Source organism: Phyllostomus discolor, chromosome 5, assembly GCF_004126475.2.
Source record: "Phyllostomus discolor isolate MPI-MPIP mPhyDis1 chromosome 5, mPhyDis1.pri.v3, whole genome shotgun sequence".
NCBI lineage: Eukaryota > Metazoa > Chordata > Mammalia > Chiroptera > Phyllostomidae > Phyllostomus > Phyllostomus discolor.
In genome coordinates, this window is record NC_040907.2 from 18531709 (window position 1) to 18555531 (window position 23823).

Here is a 23823-nt window from a genome sequence, read left to right on the forward strand (position 1 = left end):
GGAATATCTTGAGTTTAGATACTACTAAGAATGTGAGATTGAATTAGCTCTAAGATAAAATGAAGATAAGATTCCATAGTCTTAGCTAAAAACCCCTTTTTAGCTGGACATTTTCAGGTTTTGTTTGTACTTACCTTGAGATTTCTTATGCTAATTAAGTAGTTCTCCCTTTTTGTTACATTTCAGACTAAACTATTATTTTGGTTTTTGTTTTCCAGAAAAGTTTATATGACTACTTAAATGAATACAACACCTTATGTAAATAACAACATTAAAGACTTTTGATCTTTACTTGTAAAGAAAGAGAACAGTCGTTACACTGGTGTGACTTACCTGAAAGGCACTTATGTAAGAGCCCGAGCTAGGTACAATATAACGGGAGCCTCATGGTGGGCCTCTGTGGTATCTGAAGGGCTAAAATAGATTTCATAAAGCTCATGTGTTGAAATTACTTATGTGAGGCATTAGTCTAACTCTTCCTTAGCACTTAGCTCTTATTTTAGACACAATTTTAACACACTTGGCTCTTGGCTTCCTAGTCAGTGATAGATCAGCAAATAACAGATTAGAAGAGATGTTGGCAGCTACTTATGGATAGGCCACCTGGACATCAGCAGGAAGTGTGAGTGAATTTTGCAGGCGGACAAACGAGGAAACTACCGAAGGCAGGTACAGAACATTTAAAAATACAGTACTCAGGTATCCTCATGGCCGAACTTACTGTCCCTGCAGGCTGCAGTAGCCCTTGAGGACATTAGCGCTGCGTAGTAATTGAGCTTCATAATGGTGACTAAGTCAATACAAGTCTAATTATGTTCTGTAGGTTTTTAAAATGAAGCGAGGAAGCATATAATCTATTTTATAGTGATTTCCACTCAGAATGACTAAACTAACATGTTTTGATACTTAAAAGGAGTAAAACTGGGTTCTATGGAAAATGATTTTTTTTTTTGTCTCACACCTTCCTCAGTGATGCCTCATAATTATAGGGGTAGTGTATTTTTCCGGTGGGGCGTGGTGTGTGTACTTTTAGAATATGTCCAGACATTGTCTCAGTACAAGCTTGAATTCTATGGATCTATATAGAACATTTTTTTGGTCTTCTTAGAAGGAGATGAGTAAGAGTTTGTTTATTTAAAAATATCTTTGAGCCCTGTCCGGTGTGGCTCAATCAGTGGATTGAGTGCCAGCCTGTGAACCAATGGGTCACAGATTCAATTCCCAGTCAGAGCGCATACCTGGGTTGCAGGCCAGGTTCCTGGTTGGGGGTGATCCGTCGATGCATCTCTCACACATTGGTGTTTCTCTCCCTCTCTTTCTCCCTCCCTTCTCCTCTCTCTGAAAATAAATAAATAAAACCTTAAAATGAAAAATAAAAATACCTTTGAAGGGGTTGATTCAATGGTGTTAGTCACCATGGAAATGACTTAAATTCAAAAGCAAATTGTTGAAAATGGTGTGTTCATGCTAAGTGACATTCCTGATTCACTCAGTATGCAAGTATTCTTTAAAAGTCTACATAAGCAGTACTTTAAGATTCAAATAATTTTTGGAGTACGGAGGGAGAATCACAAAGAAACTTTTGTATGTTTTAAATTACCATTTGTATCTCAAAATCATATAAGCGGTTATCCTATTTTTCTAAAAGTGCTACTTGTGTACTTAAATTGAGTTGTAAAGGAAAGACGCTTTCCTGTGGTTTTGAGGTGATTGATTTTATTGGGGAACACTATTGTTTAGCACAGTTTTTGAAACTTCAAATATTTGAACATTTTTTTCTTTCTGTCTGAAAGAATGCTACTGGATCCTGTTGTCTGATTAGAGAAGTAAAAGGGCCTTTTGGCCGTTATTTTTCATCTTTCCTCTCTGTTACTCTTCTAGCCTAAGTGGTAATTCTGCCTTTAGAGTAAAGGCTTTAGAAAATAACCCAATTGCATCACTAGCTTAATGTCCCTTTTGTTTTAGTGCTCCCTTTCCTTCCTGTAGAATGTTAGCATTGAATGGGACCTCAGAGGTCAGTTAATGTAAGTACCCATTTAATGGAGGAACATTTTCTCTGGCATCCGTGACAGGTGGTCATTCAGCTTCTGAGTGAATATTTCCACTGATAAAAACCTCCCTGTTCCTAATCAACCCACTTAATTCTTGGGTATCTCTAATGACTTGGACTTTCTTTTACTTGATTGGGATGAAAACTGTGTGTCTCTAATTTCCACAGATTAATCGGAGTTCTGCCCTCAGGGATCACATAGAATTTGGCAACTCTGGAAATGTGTTGGGCAGCAACCAAGTCAGTCCCTGCCTTGGAATCCCTTTTTCTAGGCTGAGCATTCCAACATCTTTCAAGTACTTACCTTATGACATGGTTTCAGATTCCGTCATCATCTATCCCTTCTTCAGACAGATTCTGGTTTCTCTTAAATAAACTGCCCAGGATTGAATGTAAGCTTTCAGATGTAATATAAATAACGAGAACGGAGGGGTTGTTACGTTCCATGATCTTCTGCGTGGAGAGGGGAGCCAGGGAGTGTGTGTTCTTCTCCCTGCTGCAAACCCACTGCCTACTGTACTGCACAGAACGCCATAATGTTCTCTGAAAATAGATGTTGAAGAGTCCAATGAGTTCTCTGGTTACTGTACATCTAGAAATGTAGCTGAAGATTATTAGCTTTATATCTCTGGAGCATGTTCAATGAGGACCTTAACACCCTTTTCTTATGAATTATGAAATTGTAAACCTCCGTCCAGTGTATGTATAATTGATATGGTTGAATCTAAATGATTCTTTTCCCTTATGTTTATTCATTTATTGAACAAATATTTATTGAGTACCCACAGTGCCTGGGTACAGTGTACTAGGTACTAGGTTCTGTGCTATTTCTAGGTTCTGTGCTGGGTACTAGGCGTCCTGTGCAAGGGAAGGCTGCCCTGCTGCATGGACATTACAGTGTAGATGGCAGTGGTGCAGTGGGGAAGGAAGGCACATTACACAGGTAAACAACACGTGTGTTCTTATACACTGGGGGAAGTTCTGTGAAGGAAATGCGTAGATTCTGGAGTAGAGGAGTGGGGAAGCGACTTATGGGGAGAGTTATGTAGATGTTCGTACAGCCAAGGAAGGTTGTTTGAGGAGGACGTACTGTAGCCGAAACTTGAAGTATAAGGAGAAACCAGACTTGTTGCAGGGGTGGGGTGCATTTCAGCCCAAGGAAATGGCATGCGCCACTGTCTGAAGTCAGAAAAGCACTGGGCTAGTGAGACTAGAGTATAGAGGCTAAGAGGAAAAGCAGAACATGGTGAGGTTGCTGAGATATTCAAGGACCTGTAGTTCAGGGGAGAAGTGAAAGAAGCTTGCACAAACATGGTAGCAGTAGAGCCGAGGAAAAATGGACTGATTCTAAATGTATTTTGGACGTAGGCTATAGTACTGACAGGTAGATTTGCCTGGGAAGGGAAATGGAGAAGACTGAGACAAGGATGATGCTTAGGTTTCTGGTCTGAGCTGCAGGATAGGAAAAAGAGAGAGAATCAGAGTCTAATTTTGGACATATGTATTGGGATGCCTGTGAGATATCCATCTCTCTTCCCTCGCTTTTCTATTTTGGTTCTATTGCTATTCCTCTTTTATTACACCATTTATCACAGTAAGTCAAGGAAGGTTTATTATAAAAATGACTTCAGGCTCAGACATGAAACCATCTAGGTTAATGAGAAGCATGCTAATGAGAATAAGCTGGAGAAACCAAGGGCGACAGTAGTTCTTAAGCTTTGATTGCAAAGGCTTTTCAAGTTTCTCTGCCCAGTATTTGTTTCAGCTTCCCTAGGGATTCCCATTGTTTACTTACCCGCTGATAACCTGAATTTACCCAATCCTTTGCGGAGCTTCTTTCTCTAGCCTCTCCTGCCTTCACTTTGTTTACCCACTTCTGTGTTTAGAAGCCTTCAGTGGTTCTCCACTGCCTCCAGGATAAAGTCCAGACTGTTTAGCATGTTATTCAAGTCCCTTCATAATCTGTCCTCTTTGCCTGTCTTTCCCTGTCTCCCCATTCCATCTTTATATACACTCTATGAATGTAAATGAGTAGGGGACTTGAAACTGGTGGGAACCAAGGTGGTCTTGGCCAGGTGAATAGCCTGTTCATAAATCCTTAACAGAGAACAGTGGAGTAGAAGCATCTGAAATACCACATTTTAGAAAGACAAATGCTGTCCTGGGGATTTACAGTAGAATCACTACCCCATAGTATATTAATAGTTTTATTAAAAATATGGCTTAGTTTTATAATCTGAGGAAAGTTTTTTAACCTCTCAGAACCTGTTTATTTGGGAAATGAAAAGTCCTAGGTAACATGATGAAGTATGTGATGTTTAGTAGGTGCTCAATGAATGCTGGCTACTATTATTATTTGTTAGAATTTTTTCTTCCCTCCATACTTCTTCTCATCCCCCCAACCTCCTCTCCCTCTTACAGTAATCTCCACACTATTGTCTGAGGTTTCTTTCCTTAATCCCGTCACCTCCTTCACCCAGCCCTGCCACCTACAATTAATATTAAATGGTAACTCTATTCATAACCTTACTTCCTACTTTTGTAGCTCTATTCCAACTAGTCTTGACCACTTACTAGTTCCCGAATATCTACAGTATTCCAGTTCCCTTATCTGGAATTCCATGTACCCTCTGCACTTCAAGTTTCTATTGATATCTTACACTCATCTTTCAAAGCCTAACTTTAAAACCATCTTTTCAATATGGCCTTTTGTGATCACTCTAGTTTAGCGATTTTCAACCTTTTTCATCTCATGGCACATATAAACTAATTACTAAAATTCTGTGACACAATAAAAAATATTTTTTGACAAAAAACATTAAGTGTAGTTTTGATTCATTCACACCGGACGGCTATTGTCGTGTTAACTGTTGTCATTTTTTATTTGAGAATCTCAGGGAAAAGAGGGTCAGTCCCCTGACTATTTATCAGGTGTTATGGCACACTGGTTGAAAATCGCTGCTCTAGCTGCAAGTTCTTTCTACTTTTTTTTAATGCTTAATTGGTTCCATTCATGAGGACTCGTCAAATTAAGCACCCGGTACTACCTTGTGGTTTAGTTATCTGTATACCAGGTGAGGCAAAAATAGGTTCACATTTGTTCACACGGAAAATAATGCAATAATTAATAAATAATAATACAAGAATAAGCTGTTCCATGTACTCACAACTATAAACCTGCTTTTGCCCCACCCTGTGTCTTATCTCCTTAAGAATTGTATATTATCCTTTCTAAGCCCCTCTCCACGAGCTGAGCCAACACCTTATATGTAGTACCCAATAAACATGGAATCGGTATTCAGTGAGCTAATTTGAATAGTATTACTAATAATCAAATCATTAAACTTTATTCCTAAATGATGATTGTAAGGGGGATTTTTTTAATGGTGCTTTTTGCAAAGTTTTTCACCCAAGAAGCATTAGTGGAGTACTGACTGTGCTAATGTTAGAAGGAGACACAAAAAAGATGAAAGATAGCACCCAGCACTTGCAGTCTTCCCCGTATCAGGTTGTTAGAGATCTGATTTGCCCGAAGTCAACAGATGCACACTGTTAACACAAGTGTATCTTTGATACGAGCTGCGGTATAATTCCCGGGGTTTGGAGGGTTAGGATTGAAATGGAATGGGAACTCATTACTTTGTCTTCAGTGCTGTGCTGATTTTTTTAAAAAATCACAAGACCTCTTTCTGACATTACATAAACAGATACTTCCTTTGGATTTTGTCCAGAATGAAAAATAGTATTATTTATAGGGGAAAGGTCTATTTGTAAGCATTTACCCTGTTTTTTTTAAAAATTAATTATTTTATTGTTCACTTACAGTTGTCTGCATTCCCCCCCACTAGGCCCCCCCACCCCAGCCAAACTCACCTCTCTCCCTTGCTTCCACCCCCCTCCTTGGTTTTTTCCATGTGTCCTTATAGTCGTTCCTGAACATTTATCCTGTTTTTTACTGCTTGACTTCTTTTTATCTTTTCCTCTGGTTCCCCATTCTGTCATTTGTAATGTGAAGAATTTGGCTGCATGTGTAACAGATTTGTCAGGATTAGTTTGAGCTTTTTCGTAAATAGCTCATAGAATCTTTCTTTTTTCTATTTATTTGCTTAATTCTGATCAGCCTCAGAGCTAACCAGAGATACTTGCCCAGTTTTTTGTTTTCATTTTGTATTTTCTTGCCCCACCCCACCTTTGTTTTTGTGGGTCTTCCTTACATCACTGCTCATGTGCAAAGCTGGAAAGAACATGCATAAAACCATCCTTAATAATTTATGTTTTATCTACCTTTCCTTGCATAGACTGAATTGTGGCCTCTGCTGAATGCTGCATTGTCTGTTTTCTTGCATTTATGATATTACCTGAAGCTGGTTGCAGTATGTTGCAAAAGAATTCTTTTGCCCTTCTGCTTGTGTGCCTATTCCTTATATTGTGTTCTCGTTTGTTCTTGTGTTCAGTTTTTTTTTACATATGTCCAATTATGTGGAAAAATGTATTGAGTTAGCTCTGATAGATGCTGTTCTCTAATTCTTTATTCATGTCTTGATCATTTCTTCCGAAATGTGGCAAAGAGATCACATCAATGGAGACAGCAAGAATAATAACTGGGCAAGGGCCATGGCTACATGCACGGGTAACCTGGAATTTGCACAGCCCTGTGGTTAACAATTTCAGTTAATTTTTGATTATGCACCAGATGAGTTCTAAAAAAATGTTAATGGTGTAGCTTCCACATTTAATAATATGTTGCATTCTTCGCTTTGTTCATTAACTCATCAAGCACTTGTTTAGCATTTATTGTGTCAAGTATTTCTCATTGTTCATATTCCACTTTACCATCTTTGTTTCTTAGGCATTTTGAGTATGTTCCCAAAGTAATAGTGATTTTCTCTGCCTCGCTACTCAAAATATGGTCAGTGGGCCAGCAGCGTGGGCAACATCTGAGAGTTTGTTGGAATCCCAGAGTCTCAGGCCCTGTTCCAGCTCTGCTGAGTCAGAATCTGTATTTTAACAACATTGCTAGACGGTCGGATACACATTAAAGTTTAGCAAACACATTTAGCATATGGACTGTGACTCTCTGGGTGTTTTTGTTTAACAGTTGGGTTCCTAGACTCATTCAACTTACTTTCTTAGAGATAAGACACCCCTTTAAGGGAGAGCAATTATAGGAGTCTCCTTAGGAGATCTTTTCTATTTTTAAATTTATCAGAAAAATTGTAAAACAAAACATAAATACTGTTACTGTTTATTTACTGAAAGATACAAGTAAAAGACTGTTAGAAAATGAGGTTTAAGCGATTTTCGTATCTGCTAAAATTTTCACAAATAATTTGTAGTTTCTTACAGGTCTTTATGAGAGACCTCGTTGTAAACCGTTGTGTAGGAAGATGTTACGATAGAAGTGGTGTCTGCCTCTTCAGCAAGGTGATGGTAAAGTCGTATCTGAAACCTGTGGAAAGAGTGCTAGACCTTCAGCTTGTCCTCTGTTTTTGCAAAGGAAGTGTGAAGAAATTGGCGCTCTCACATCAAGTTATTACTCTTTTAGGATAACTGATGAGTTAATATCTAGATTTTCTTTCGGGGTCACATTTGATTATTTAGAGATTAAAGAAAAAGAATTTTGGAAAAATCAATTGCCTACTTCTAATGTAAGGAGGAATTGAAAATTTTTATTTTTTTAAATTTAAATACAAGTATATCTCACTTAGCGGTAACAAATTAATAATGCATATTGGGTGGTAAATACTTTCAGTAGTGTTTATAAAGACTGGATTGCTTATTTTATTAGTGCAGAGTAAGTTTGATGACTAGTAAATGAGATTAAAAAATGTGCTTCAGTAAAAAATTTTATTACTTAAAATATTTTTAACACTTAAAATAATTTGAGCAGATTAGGAGTAAGGGCCAACAGAAAGGCTTTTCCTTTTAATATACCTTTATTCAGTTCAGTGCCACTTAAAAGTAGTTGGTTTGCCACCTACTAACAGTGTGACCTTGGGCAAGTTGCTTTTGGAGTTTCAGGTTTCTTCAGCTGTAAGACTAGAGATTCCTCTTTCCCCTTCAGGCTCACTGAAAGGCTGATTTGATATAATGTCGATAATGCCCCGATATGGGACCTGACACAGAACTAGTGCTCAATAAAATTAATTTCTTTCTCTTTTTACTGCTTTGTTCCATTTATACACAACCATTTAGATTTTGCTCATATTGTAAATAAGATTTCCCTTGAATTTTTTCATACTGGTTAAAGTTGATTCAAGAATATAAACTCCATAATGGCATAGACCTTACTTGTTTTGTTTTGTTCACTCTTGCACCCTGAGCGCCTGACAGAGCACCTGTGCTAGGTGCTTGATGAGGATTTGTTGAATGAATGAGTATCATGCATTTGAATAAACTTGCTTAAATAAACTTAGAGAATGCCTTTGTAGTTTGTACTTGTCAGGTATATTCCGTTGAAATTCATTGATTCACCAAACTTTAATGAAGACCTGTAATGTGCCAGGTCTTCATTTGCCGTGGAACTTAAATTTTGGCTGGGGAGAGAGAAAGGGAGAGGGCAATAAACCAGTAAACAATTAAGTTAACAGGATAATTACAGATTGTAGTAAGTGCAGCAGTGGTGCGAGGCCATCTGGAGGAGTAAGGGCCGCTACTTTGGACAGGATGTGTGGGGGAGACCTTTCTAAGGAAGTGATAGCAGAGCAGAGACAGTGATGATGAGAAAAGGAACAGCTTTCAAATAGCCAGGAGGAGACCATCTTGAGTAGAGAGAACAGCAAGTGCAAAGGCCTGAGAAGGGAATGGGCTAAATATAATGAATTAATTTGGATTGTTAACACCCAAATAAAATTACTTCATCTAAATAGTATGGAGCAACCCTGACTGGTGTAGCTCAGTGGATTGAGCTAGGGCTGCAAACCAAAGGGTTGCTGGTTCAATTCCCAGTCAGGGCACATGCCTGGGTTGCAGGTCAGTTCCCCAGTGGGGGCCACGTGAGAGGCAACCACACACTGATGTTTCTCTCCCTCTCTTTCTCCTTCCCTTCCCCTCTCTTTAAAAATGAATAAATAGCCCTGGCTGGCATAGCTCAGTGGATAGAGCGCAGGCTGTGAACCAAAGCATCGCAGGTTCAATTCCCAGTCAGGGCACATGCCTGGGATGCAGGCCACAGCCCCCAGCAACCGCACCTTGATGTTTCTCTCTCTTTCTCCCTCCCTTCCCTCTCTAAAAATGAATAAATAAGATCTTTAACACATAAATAAATAAATAGATAGATAGATAGATAGTATGGAGCAAATGTAAAGACAATGTAAATGCTGCTTTTCACATGGAGTCCTTTCATGTTTAACAGTGAATCAGAGAGCTTTATTGGCTAGTGTCTCAGAAGTTCCCTTGCGTGTTGGCTGTTCTTTAGTAAACAAGGTGTGACAATGCTCTTTGGCTGTTTTGTTTTGAGATCAAGAGGCTAGAAACCAACAGATTTGAAATATGTGAGGTCTACAGCCTACCTTCTTCTCTCCTACGATTGCGTTGTTTGCTTACTACATTTTCTTCTCTATTTTGTTTCTTTGTTTTTCTCCATTATTTCTCTACATTTTAAGAGTTTAAGTGCCTACTCTTAAAAATGCTGAGCATTCAAAATTATATTTATTAGAAAGAAAAAAGGTCTTAAAGAACTTAAAGCGGGCCCTGACTGGTGTGGCTCAGTTGGTTGTGTGACCTCACAAAGTGAAACGTTGCTGGTTGAATTTCCAGTCCAGGCACATTCCTGGGTTGCAGGTTCGGTCCCCAGTCAGGGCACGTGTGAGAGGCAACCAATCGTTGTTTCTCTCTTGCATCAATGTTTCCCTCCCTCTCTTTCTCCCTTCCATCTCCTATAAATAAATAAACAAATAAACAAACTTAAAAAATAAAGTAGGATACTTCTTCAAAAGCCTATAATTTAGTATTGCAAGATGAAGATGTAAGGAATTTTTTGTGATTCTTTTAACTGTATATTTGTCATTGCTATTGTCAGTTTTCATAAATGATCAGAATTCTGAATTTTCTGTTTTTAATACAGATGTCTATGCATTCTAAGAAATATAGGGGAAAAAACAATAAAGAGTTGGAGAACCTTTAATGTCATTATCTTTTGGGGTATGAAGGAGTAATTCCTGCAAACCTTGCACCCTCAGAGGACATTATACAAATATCCCTTTTTAATGCAGGATAAAACTGTACTTGCTATGTACAGTTCTGAGCATTGAATTTAAAATAGGATACATTTCACTAAGGTGACCTCAGGGGATTCTATTTTAAGCCAGTTTCTCTATGTGCATATCTTTAGCAAGTCAAGGCATTAATAATTTATTCAGGATGTGTAGGTAAACATTTCTGGGCTTTAATGGAAAGCCTCATGTTTAATGGACTGGAGTATTGTCTAGTGGTGATTAAATACCTAAATATAGTCATTTTGGCCCACTTGACCTGATTTGGGGTTTTGCCTACGGTCATGTGTTGTGCTTATGAGGCCTCCTTTCCCAACTTCTTTTTAATAGCAACATCATGACAACAGAGAAGAGTTTAGTGGCCGAGGCTGAAAATTCACAACACCAACAACAGAAGGAAGAGGGCGAGGGAGCTACGAACTCAGGCCAGCGAGAGACTCAGCGGGAAGAGGCTTCCCAAGCAGCAGCCGAGGGAGAGCATCCGTGTGAGCAGAAGCTGAAGACATCTAATGGAGACACTCCCACGCGTGAAGACTTGACCAAGAACAAGGAGCGGACCTCGGAGAACAGGGGCCTGTCACGGCTCTTCTCCTCCTTTCTCAAGAGGCCTAAATCTCAGGTCTCGGAGGAAGAAGGCAAAGAGGTAGAGCCAGCTAAAGAGAAAGGTGAAGGAGGTCAGAAAGAAGCAGAATTTGCCACCAGTCTTGATGAAGAGATCATTTTAAAGGCCCCCATTGCAGCCCCCGAACCTGAACTCAAAACAGACCCATCCTTGGACCTTCACTCATTAAGCAGCGCGGAAACACAGGTAAGGGGTGCAGACGCGTGGGAGGAGGGTATAATGAAGGCAGGTTCCACACCTTACTTTTCATGTAAGAACCTCTGGTTTTGTTCCTCACTAGCCAGTTGACTTGGCATTGATCGTGATAAGTAACATGAAGGTTTGGAGTTGCTGCTCTAAAGAAATTAATGTGGTCATGGGGACGTAAAGCGCAGCATAGGGGATATATTGTATATTACATACGATAATGTAATCACTATGTATGGTGCCAGGTGAGTACTTGAAATATCGAGGGGATCCCTTTGTAAAGTATGTAATTGTCTAACCACTAGGCTGTACACCTGAAACTAATGCAAAATAATACTGAGTGTAAACTGTAGTTGAAAAATAAAATTTTAAAAATAAAACAATGTAGTCCATGGAAATTTGATTTTTAAAAAGATACTTATATAGTATAAATCAAAGACAAGAAAGTGAAAAAAGAATTTATCACATGGTTTTATTCAGCCTATGTATCATTTTACTGTAATAGTGGAACAAGTTCATATTTTTAATACAAAGGAAAAAAGGATTCAGGTGGTTTAGAGTTCGTTTTGTTGGGATTATTAGGCGTGGGATAGTTATCAGCAGACACGATTCTTCTATGGCAGTCTCATAGAAGCTACGTGACAGACTCAGGCCGTCCAGAGGCATGGGAAGATTTGAGCCGTGCCTGCCTTATTTTTGTCTTGCTCTCCAACGAGACCACATTATCACAGAACGTAAGAAACAGATGAGGATGTCTAGCTCTTTACATCACCATTGTAATATATAGTAATTTGAAGGCTTAACTGTGTTACAGTGTAGTGAAACTTAAACACGAGCTGTGAATTTGTTCATCTGTCCAAAAAATGTGGGGAAATTTTCAGTCTTTTTATTCCTGAAGCATGTGAGCATTATCTGCATAGTAAAAGTAGAAGTCCTATGTATTTCTATCATAGGTTTCAGGTTTGGGCTGTATGATTTTATTAGAATTTCTTAAAAGTATTACATGCATCTTTAGAAATATTGTATTTTAAAGGTCCTAAGAGGAAAATTTAGGATAAAGTTGTAGTTACATTCTTGCTATTAGTGAAACAAGATTGAAAGCAAGATTTACTGCACAGTGTAACAGATAAGGATGCAGGCTTTGGAATCGGACTGGAGCGTTCAAATCATAGAGAAGTGACACTGGCTTTATCCGTTCCCTCCTCATGCAGGGAGGGTAATAGTATTCGCCTCATTTGGTAATTATGAGGAGTGAAGAGGTAAACATATAAAGCTCTTAAGGCATTGTCTGGCATATAGTAACATCAATAGACGTTAGTTGTTATTCATTGAATAAATGTGAACAGTAAAGGCAAAGAAACTCTACATATCTTAATATCATTAATTTTATTTTAAGAATACCAAAAGAGCCCTGGCTGGTATGGCTCAGTGGATTGAGCACAGGCTGTGAACCAAAGCATTGCAGGTTCGATTCCCAGTCAAGACACATGCCTGGGTTGTGGGCCAGGTCCCCAGTGGGGGGCATGCGATGTTTCCACACATTGATGTTTCTCTCTGTCTCTTTCTCCTTCCCTTTCCCTCTCTAAAACTAACCAACTAACTAAATAAATAATAAAATCTTAAACATTTTTTAAAAAAGAGAATACCAAAAGAGCTAAATTATATCATCTTTCAGGAAGCCTGGTACTTTCAGGAGGTTTTTAACTGTTTTTTTTTGTCCTCTGCTTTATGTAGGGAAAAAATCCGGATCTCATTTTAGTTAGCATTTGACTCAGAATTGGTTTATTTTGACTGAAGATCGTAGCATTTGTACTGAAGTTGAAACAGATGAAGGACACAATTCTAGATTTAACTAAAATCTCATTCATTGAAACTTCATTAATTCTGAGTTGGGATAAATCGTGTGCAGGTATTTGACTACAGATAAAGAAAAAGAAACAAAATAACAAAATTTCAAGGGGATTTTTTTTTAATTTTTAAAGATTTTATTTATTTATTTTTAAAGAGGGAAGGGAGGGAGAAAGAGAGAGAGAAACATCAATGTGCGGTTGCTGGGGGCCATGGCCTGCAACCCAGGCATGTGCCCTGACTGGGAATCGAACCTGCAATGCTTTGGTTCACAGCCTGTGCTCAATCCACTGAGCCATGCCAGCCAGGGCTCAAGGGGATATTGTTTAAAGGAGGAAACTGTTTTGGGGCTTTTTGGAAGCTAGTGTTTAAAGTCAACCCGTTGTGGCTCAGACCTTGTGAATAAAGGCTGTAGGAGAATTTCATTTGAGTGGGCCTTTTCTCTCCAGGATTTTTTAAAAAACTGAGTTTGCCTTACAGTTTTCACCTAGAATGCCTTGGATTTTTTTGGATGCCATGTGTCAGTTTTTAATATTTATTTATTCATGAAACAAATGTTTATTGAAAACCTACTATGTTTACCAGGCCCTAAGTTGAATATACATTGTTAAGTAAAAACTACAATATGGTGAAGAGGTTTGAGATCGTGAATTTTGGAGCCAGACTGACATGTGACTTATTAACTATGATCTTAGGCAAGTTGCTTGACCTTCTCTGGCCCCAGCTTCTTATCTGTCAAATGGGGATAATAGTAGTGTCCTTTCTAGAGGTTATTATGAGAATAAAAATGTGTTCATATGAGTAATGCTTTTACAATAAGTGGCCTATTGTAATTGTTATGTAAATGTTTGCTTTATTTTTATAAATCAAACATGATTTCCTACTCTCAAGTACTTTATAGTCTTAACAGAGGAGACAAAAAAGTAGTAAATACAAAATAATTGTTTATCATATTTAATGTTAGGAAGGTAAAACACAGGGTACTGATGTGAAGAATAGGATATATAGGATAGCCAATGAAGACCCTTCTGGCCCTGGCTGGTATAGCTCAGTGGATTGAGTGCAGGCTGTGAACCAAAGCATCACCGGTTCGATTCCCAGTCAGGGCACATGCCTGGGTTGCGGGCCAGGTCCCCAGTTGGGGGCGTGAGAGGCAACCACACATTGATGTTTCTCTCCCTCTCTTTGTCCCTCCCTTCCCCCTCTCTAAAAATAAATAAATAAGTAAAAACCTTAAAAAAAAAAAGACCCCTCCGAAGAGGTTGCATTTTAAGAGGGTCATGAAGATTGGAAAGGAGCCTTTCAGACCTCTTCCAAAATTTAATACAGGAGTCACGTAATGAAATCCTTTTTCCTAAATGTCAGTCATGTATTCTTTTTGAAAGAAAAGAGTTAGTGAGGTTTAGTTAAGAATCTTTCAGCATTTTTGTTTTGCTGGAAGTAAAAGTCTGCCAAAATGTCATTCCACTTACCTGTGTAACTTTGGGATGTAAATGTAAACTATATGAAGATTCATTCTAAGATGGATAAAGATTAAAAATAGCCCCATAACAGTTTAGGTCCTAGGAGACCCAGGTTTCAATCTGTCTCTTGCTTCTCTGGATCTTCTCATTTATCATGATTGATACCTAGTATCAGTTAATTAGTAGTTACAGTTGTTAGCCTACTATATATGTTGCTTTATGCTCTAAAATTGGTCCCCAAACTCCTCTTAACCATTCACAAAATTTAGGATATGTGACAAATCACATCTCATTTTACAATTCATTAGGCCTCCTTGCTAAAATTGAGGAGCATGGCACAGAGATGTTAAAGTTTTGATAGACTTTAAAAATATATAATGGCATAGGTAGGAATATATAATGCTGAAAACAGCAGATTTGTGTCCTCTAGTTTACTCGAAACCTTCATTTATTGATTTGAAAGATGGGATTCTACCTTCTATTATGAAGTTTTAAGAATATAGTCTGTAGATCTTTTGGGAAACTAATATCTTTTATAGAAAAATAAACTTAATATCACATATATTTGTTTCAACAATTTCTTTTCTTCAGTTAGTGCTTTTGTTGGAAGCATTATTATAGGTAGAAGTGTATATAGAATGTTTTGGGAAATGCTTGTATTACTGACTTGGCGATGTCATGTATACGTAGCCTGCTCAGGAAGAACAGAGAGAAGATCCAGATTTTGAAACTAAGGAAGAAGGAGGAGTGGAAGAGTGCTCTAAAACAGAAGCGAAAGAAGAAAGTCCTGAATCAAAAGCAGAAAGAGAAATAAAAGCTTCCCATAAGTCGATCAGAAGACACAGAAACATGCATTGCAAAATTTCTTTGTTGGATGACACAGTTTATGAATGCGTTGTGGAAGTAAGTGCTGTTTCAGTTTCAGTGGTTAGAAGTCTTACAACTTATTTCATGTAGGGTTGGGTGAGGGGTGCCATGGCCTGAGGTAAGACCCAGTGCAACAACCATTTTCTAAGGGCTGAAATGTTAACAGTGATTCTTCTGGAGGGAGAGGTATGGAAGGATTGTGAGTGAGTCTGTTTTCTTCAGTTTTTTTCTGCATCTGTCAAATCTTGTGAATTGAGCCTGTGTTACTTTTATGATTCAAAAACAATTCTGTTGAAAAAAATAGGTTTGTTATTTGTAGAGTAACCTTCCGTGACAAATTTCCTAGGATAGCCTCAATTTCTGGTATTAGATGCAGTTATCCCCATAATTGTATTTGTCAAAAAAAATTACTATCTGTTCATTTCTGCTGTCTAAATCTTAATAAGCTTTAGTTTACTTAATGTATTTCTTTATCCCCATGAAATAGGATATAAAAATTTTAATTCAAGTAATGCCATTTCTTAAAATTCTCTATTATTTTCTGAAAGAATAAAGAATTGAATCAAGATTGAATAAAAATATGTTATTTAATTATTCTTTTGCTCTTTCAATACAAGTTAAAATCCTTTAAAACCTGTTAGGTATTTTTTTTTAACTAGAGCAGTAATTGTCAATTATATGCTTGGTATAAAGCAATTGTGAGCATTGTTAATAATAGCTTTTACTAATAAAACAATTCATATACACTTGTATCTTAGGTTTGTAACCAATTATTTCTGAATTGAATTATTTGTGTGCAAATGCAAATATATCAAAGCACAAATAGTCTAAAATATATTTATTAATAGGTATTCCCTCTCTAAGTTTTAAAAAATAAATCCAGAAAAATAAACTGTTGAACTTTGAAAATACCTACTCTACAGGGTAACTAGAGGAGACCTATGGACCTATGGTATGCCCTAGTCCTCACCATGAGTTAGTTTAGAGATGAAGAAAGCTATTCCACGCTCATTCTTCCCATTCAGACCAAGATCCAGATATGGGCCCCTTATATCTGAAATACTTGGAGGCAGATATGTTTGAGAATTCAGAATATTTTGGGTTTTAGAAAAGCTATAAGTACATGTTCTGCATATTTCATACTACACCTAGTAGAATGTATAGCAGTCAGACATTATTTGGTCAAACACATTATTTTTGTGGTAAAATGTTGAAGATTCATTTTAATATGATTAATAAAAGATCAAAAATAGCCCCATAACAGTTCAGAATTTGCCTTCAAATGAGCTTTGACAAAAATAGCTGTCACTTAACTTCTCGATTTGAAATTATCACAAGGGAGTAGGGACCTATACGTGCAGAATTCCCAAATCATCTCCGTCATTTAGAGTGAAAACATAGGTGAGAAAATGATGTAATATAAATGGGTTAAGTTTGAAAGTGAATTCGTATCTATGTGAATTACTAATAGTTATTAAAAATAACTCAGCTCATGGGGAAAAGGACACGTCATGTATCATATGTGTTCCAAAAGATTATTTCTAATTTTTTTATATTTTAAAAATGTTTCTCAGAAGGCGTTGACTAGCATATTTGATTTTCTTTTCAAATATTCCAGTCAATAAATAGGACAGGTGTAAAAATGAAAGCTAATGTTCAGAAGTAGTAATTGAATAGACTCAGGTTGTTTCGCTAGTGTATGGATGAGCCAGGATTTTTTGTCTCTAAATTTTAGCTCCTAAGTTAGGGCATTTCCTCTCCATAGACAGGAATGCAAGTACCTGGTAGTGGTTTACAATTGGTAGTGGTTTATTTTCTAGGTAAAGGGACATTAAGAAAATGACTTGTAGCACAACTGAAAGAGCGACTGCAGTAGTTCATATAGGCAGAGTATCTAGAATTTTACATTTTATACATTTTTCTGAAAGGGATTGAACAGACTTGAGACATAGTTCATTCTTTTGGGACATCTGGTCTGAGAATGATAGTGAGTTTAATGATTTTCAAAGCCATTAATACCTGTCAGTGTCAACAGTTGATTCAGTTAATCCAGGTGGTCCTGACGAGCCACAGCAGCCCATAGTGAGCTTCAGGAAATACTGCACCAGACAGTAAAGCATGCTGTGTTCAGGATGCAGGTGAGGGTGTGGCGGTAGATGGAGGGAAGGTGGAATTTTGCTTCGAATTAGAGCACTGTTTCCAAGCCACTGTAAGTGTGTTGTGTATTTGTTTACAAATAATGAAATGAGATTTTTGTAACTCACATTTGAAAGTGTTGGTGACCAAAGGTAAAAGAGGAAATTGGAAAATGAAATTTATTTTATTTGGTGACGAATACAGGAATAAAAGGAAACCTTAACTAAAGTATGCATATCTTCGCAGAAACATGCAAAAGGACAAGATTTGCTCAAGCGAGTGTGTGAGCACCTCAATCTGTTGGAAGAAGACTACTTTGGTCTAGCCATTTGGGATAATGAAACCTCCAAGGTGAGGACACTGCTGGTAATGTAAGAGGCTGAAAAAGGATTGCTTTGATTCTTTGGTTGTTAAGAATGTATTTATGCCTGCCTCTCCAAGCCACAATGCACTCAGAGTTATTGTTGTTTCTCTAGAAGGAACATTTTAAAGAAAAAAAATCATTGCCGGTATGTTCCTTCATCATGAAAGTATCTACTGTTTATTTTTAAAAGACAGGGAAAGTACGGAGCTATGATGTCCTGACTAGCAAGCATATCTCTATAACTTTATGTGTTATACAATTAGTATTTGATCTAAATGGAGGAGGTTCATAGTAAATGTTTGTTAAGTGGATGGTTCTATCAATATTGTAATGATAGGATAATTATGATATATACTGATAATTTGAGAGTAACTTATAATATGATATGTACTTATAATTCGAGAGTACCTATAATATATTTGAAAGTAAAAGAGAATGAAGTCCCAATATTGTTGAAACAATTAAACAGAGACTCTGCCATTTTCTTCCAGCCTAAAAGAAAACCAGTAAATTTAATTTTGAAGGAGGTAAAAGAAAGTGTGCGGACATAAAGGAGGGAAGAAAGGTTAAAAGTCAAATATTTACTTCAGAAAACTTGAATTATTTCCTGGACCAATTACTTAAAGTTACAAATATCTACCTTAAAGTCAAATGATAAAAACTTCAGTCCAGTTTAACAAGTATTGTAGGCGCTACACCAGATGATGCAAATCCAGCCGTGAATAGGTAGACACGATCCTTGCCCTCTGGAGCTTACAGCTGGATGTGATGAGTGTCATACAGCAGGAAGTAGAAGATGTCATGGAGGGTGAGCCTAGGGAAGTCCTCTCTGGAGAGCTGATGCCTAAGCTGAGACCTGGAAGGTGAAATGGGCAAGCGAAGTGGAGAGAGAACAGCCTGGTGTGGAGAAAGTGGCATCGGAGGAACTAAGAGCCGTCTAGCCCGGCTGAGTGTGGAAAGTGAGGACTAGAGTAATAGTTGCATGTGGAGGGCTACAGAGGGGCCAGGTAGTGGACAGAGAGTCTTGAGTGCAATGTGTTTAAATCATTTTAGCTGGTTCTTTTTCCTAGATGATTTGTATTATGAGAAGTTGAAGGACAGCATCCCTTAACAACTGCAAACTCTGTAGATTGGGTCATTCGAGTTAGACAATGCGTACTAGAAGACATGGAATTACCCTTTGCCTAGATAAAATCTGTAGAATATAGTACTAGTAGTTCTAGTAATTTGCAATAGTTATTCTTTCTATGAATGACTGTTGATTCAAACAGAAGAACTATGTCTACCAGCACTAGGTTAATACTGTTCTTTAAGGATTTAACCCTAACTTTGTCTCCTTAAAGGCCCACACCAAACTTGTATACTGAAGTCTCTAATTTCCATCATAAGCAAAGATTGAATGCAACCAAAAAACAAAACAATACCCCTAGAACTGCAGTGAAAAACTTTCTGCAGCTGTTGAAATTCTTCCACAAATCAAGAAAAATACTCTGAAATGTATTTTATGTTATACAAGCTCCATGAGATAAAATTGAGTGTTTTTATATTGCCCCATGGTTGATTTGAGAATAATTGAGAATGCTTGAATTCGTCATATAAATAAAGTCACTGAGTACTTGTTTAATATAACTGGAGATAATTTTTCTATGAACCAGGTATGCTTAAATTTCTGAAGCTGGCTCATCTAAAGACATTCAGCAAAGGAAATTCTTTCCACTTGCAGTTGAGCTTCTAGGGCCCACGTTGGTATAAAACTTTCATCATTGTTGGTGTAATTTATACTCTGTTTTGTCAGCAAATGTTTCCTTTATAGTACTTTTCATTATCTTATTTATTTTTTAACAGGCAACTATGAAGTTGCTTTATTTATATACATTTATATATCAATGTACAAAGTGATGTTAAAAGTGCCAAATATAAAAGCTGAATAGCAGTATGAACCTAGCTATGTAAAAAAAGCATTATTATCCTTCTTAGATAACATATTTCTGGAAAAGAACAGCTGATTTCTTTGAATCATTATCTAGCTTTAACTTTCCTGATAGTTTGTAAGAGCCCCTTGTGGAGAAGTCAGAGGGCAGTTGAATCCTGGGAAACATAGGGCTTATATTCAGAGTATCTGGCAGGTCTGTAGTATGGGCCAGGTTCACACAGAATATCTGAAAGGAACATGGTCAGGGGCAATGGGCTGTTCTATATTTTTTGCTTGTAAATTCATTGTGGCTAACACTCAGCCCTCAGAAATAGGGCAAAGCAGAATTTTTGGGGGGTCACAATGAGGATCTTCAGCTCATCCTGCGTTGAGGGGAAAGCAGGAACTTCATTAGCACATGGCCCAAATAAACCGTGTCTAAAAATGAATCTGGGGAAGACTTCCTTAGCATTGCCAAGTTAAAGGCCAATACTGCTACAAAAGTGATCTTGATGACGACAGTCCTCCCTTGCTATGATAGCTCTTGGGTCATACTTCTTCAGTGTGGGTGGGCTGCCCATTCTGTCTTGTATATAACTCTCTAGTGATGTTTCTTCTGCTTCCTTGATCCTACCTTTTCCTTTTGTTTTGTTAGAGTGCTTCTTCTGAGAAATGGTACATGAGATGTAATCTTTTTCAGACATTACATGCCTGAAAAATATCTTTATTCTACCCTCACATTTAGTTGTTAGTTTGGTTGGGTATAGAATTTTAGGCTTGAAACTATTTACCTTCATTTTGGAGGCATTACTCCATTGACTTCTGATTTCCAATGTTGCTATTAATAAGTCCAAAGCCATCCCGACTTTTGATCCTTTGTCTAACATCCCCACTCTTCCACCTTTGTAGAATTAAGTTAGTAGAACCTTTTTTACTTTTCTTTCTTTTTTTTCTTTAGGGTTCTGAGATTTACAGTGATGCATCTTGTTGTAGGTCATCATCTACTGTTCTGGGCCTATGTATGTTTTCTTGACTGCACTGTGATGTCCTAAAAATGCCATTGTCTAGCACATTGCCTGGTTTGAGTGTAGTAGGCATTCACTAAATGTTTGTTGAAAGAGTAGACATATCACACTTCTGAGAACTGCTTTCCACTTATTAGTTAGGAGTTAGGTAAATGACTTATCCCTCTCTTGTTCTTGGTAAAATAGGAATTATAATGAGATACATCTTTGTAAAAGCATGTAGAATGGTGCCTGGCATGTAGAAAGCATTTGGTAAAAGTTAGCTATATCTTGTTATTATGATAGTATTATTTTAAAAAGAAATTACCAAGTAACCAACGCCTTTGCTTAAAAAAATTAGATGTGTGTTTCATAATCTAGAGGCACATTCTGGACCCTACTTCAGCTTGAATAAACTACCCGATCTTTTCTCAGGCAGGGAATACTGGAGAGTAGTATACTTTTTACTTAAAATTAATGTCTTTAGTCAGGTATTCTGACTTCACTTTAGTTACCATTCCCTATGCATTTACTTTCTATAAGCCAGATTTCCAGATCCTCTAAGTATATAGCTATTCATGGGATGATTAAATCTGCAGAGCAATTAATCTATGATTGTCATACATCTGAGTTTTCTGTCGTTCTGAAAACAGGCTCTGGGGGCTCGTCCCCCTCATTTTAGACATGAGAGAACTGTGGTCCGTGAAGACTGAGTGGCTTCCTCGAAGCCACACACTCCACTCGCTTCTGGAACCCCTTGCCTGCCGCCCTCCCTGAGTGATTTTCTTCTTCAGCTTTCTGTCTCTTTCCTTGATTTCAACATTGTATCTTTGTTTCTTGGTTTTCGCTTCCTAACTACAGAGTTAGTTACTCATATTGTGGGCAAAAATGTGAACCATAATACAAGGAGAAATACATTTTTTACAAGGAGAAATAAATACATCCCCAAGATCTAGTGTCTCCTTTTGTGTGTGTAAAGATTTATCCTTTGTATGTGTAACTTCTCTCCTTAAGAGCATCCGTATCTGTGTGCGTTGTTTGTCGAGAATTTGGTACCTTTATCAGGGAGGGGAGTTAATTGGATTGACTTTTTCCTCACAAGGAATAGCTTGCTTGCTCTTTTCCCTGCTGACTGCACGATAATTGCCAAACTGAGTCTGGCAAGAAAAGAGGGAAGGCAGTGAGAAGCGAACTTCTATATCCCTGCGAGAGATTTATGCCGTCCCCTTAGTTAAAACTTTATCCTGGCTGTCCTGATTTATTTCAGTAGCATTCTTTATTTTTTCACTCATTTATTCATTCATCAAACATTATTGAGTAGATAGCACCTGCCTTCTGCTGGGCTGAACTATAAAAGACATAGTCTCTTTCTCAGGGAACTCGCAGACTGACTGACTGACTGCTCCTCATTTCTATATTAGTTTGAAACATTTTTTAAGCTCAAGAAAGAATGCAATCTATTTATTTATTTATTTAAAATGATATTTTATTGATTATGCTATTACAGTTGTTCTGATTTTACTCCCTCTGTCCCCCCTCCACCCAGTACTCCCCACACCATTGTTCATGTCCATGGGTCATGCCTGTAAGTTCTTTCACTACTCCATTTCCTACACTGCACTTTACATCCCCGTGGCTATGCTGTAACTGCCTATTTGTACTTCTTAAATCCCCTCACCTCTTCACCCACTCCCCTACACCCTTCTCCCATCTGGCAACCATCAAAATGCTCTCCATATCCATGATTCTGTCTATGAACTAGTTTGCTTAGTTTGTTTTTTAGATTCAATTGTTGATAGATATGTATATATTGCCATTCTATTGTTCATAGTTTCGATCTTCTTTTTCTCAAATAAGTCCCTTTAACATTTCAAATAATAATGGTCGGGTGATTATAAACTCCTTTAGTTTTTTCTCATCTGGGAAGCTCTTTATCTGCCCTTCAATTCTAAATGATAGCTTTGCTGGGGAGAGCAATCTTGGATGTAGGTCCCTGCTTTTATGACTTTGAATATTTCTTGCCAGTCCCTTCTAGCCTGCAAAGTTTCTTTTGAGAAATCAATCAGCTGACAGTCTTATGGGAACTCCCCTGTAGGTAACTAACTTCTTTCCTCTTGCTGCTTTTAAGATTCTCCCTTTATCTTTAACCTTTGCCATTTTAATTATGATGTGTCTTGTAGTGGGCCTCTTTGCATCCATCTTGTTTGGGATTCTCTGTGCTTCCTGGACTTACATGGCTATTTTCTTCACCAAATTAGGGAAGTTTTCTTTCATTATCTTTTCAAATAGATTTCTAATTTCTTGCTCTTTCTCTTCTCCTTCTAGCACCCCTGTGTTGCGAATGTTGGAACACTTGCAGTTGTCCCAGAGGCTGCTTACACTATCCTAGTTTTTTTGGATTATTTTTTCTTCTTGTTCTGATTGGTTGTTTTTTGCTTCTTTATGTTCCAAATTATTGATTTGATCCTTGGCTTCAGCTGCACTACTATTGTTTCCCTGTAAATTATTCTTTAGTTCAATTAGTGTATCCTTTATTTCTGACTGGATCTTTTTTATGCTGTTAAGGTCCTCACTAGGTTCCTTGAGCATCCTTATAACCAGTGTTTTGAATTCTACATGATAGATTGCTTATCTCCATTTTGTTTAATTCTTTTTCTGAAGTTTTGATCTGTTCTTTCACTTGGACCATGTTTCTTTGTCTCCTTGTTTTGGCAGCCTTCCTGTGTCTGTTTCTATGTATTAGAGCTGCTATGAATCCCTGTCTTGGTAGCGTGGCCTAATGTAGTAGGTGTCCTGTTGGGTCCAGTGGCACAGCCTCTCCTATCACGCAAGTTGGGTACTCAAGGTATGCCCTTTGTGTGGGCTGAGTGTACCCTCCTCTTATAGTTGAGCCTTAGTTGCTGTTGGCAGGTCAATGGAAAGGATTAACCTTCCCATTGCAGCAAACCAGTCAGCTGCAAGGACTGGCTGTGACGACTGACCACCAACCTCTGCCCTCCTTGGAGGTTCAGCTGTGCGGGGGCAGGGTGGTGGTGCTCCCATGTGCTCTGTTGCTGTCCATTGGTTGTGCAGGCCCTGGGGTTTCCCCCACTGCAGGCCAAGGTCAGCTCACACCAGTGTTTTGCCTGGGGCCACCCCACCAGAGCTATAAAACAATC

The 23823-nt window shown here is 37.9% G+C and overlaps 1 protein-coding gene across 22 annotated transcripts in view; it reads left to right on the forward strand.

Annotated features, from left to right (window-relative positions):
• EPB41 (erythrocyte membrane protein band 4.1) overlaps positions 1–23823 on the forward strand; it is a 166235-nt gene that overhangs the window by 63099 nt on the left and 79313 nt on the right. For 21 of the 22 annotated variants that reach the window (XM_028511607.2, XM_036025631.1, XM_028511608.2 and 18 more), the window contains 3 exons: positions 10594–11071; positions 15073–15285; positions 17632–17736. In XM_028511607.2, coding sequence (XP_028367408.1) covers positions 10601–11071; positions 15073–15285; positions 17632–17736 — 789 coding nt within the window. In that variant the 5' untranslated portion in view covers positions 10594–10600. Of the gene's footprint in view, positions 1–10593; positions 11072–15072; positions 15286–17631; positions 17737–23823 lie in introns of those variants that run through there. The other variant, XM_036025637.1, reaches the window with a different exon arrangement.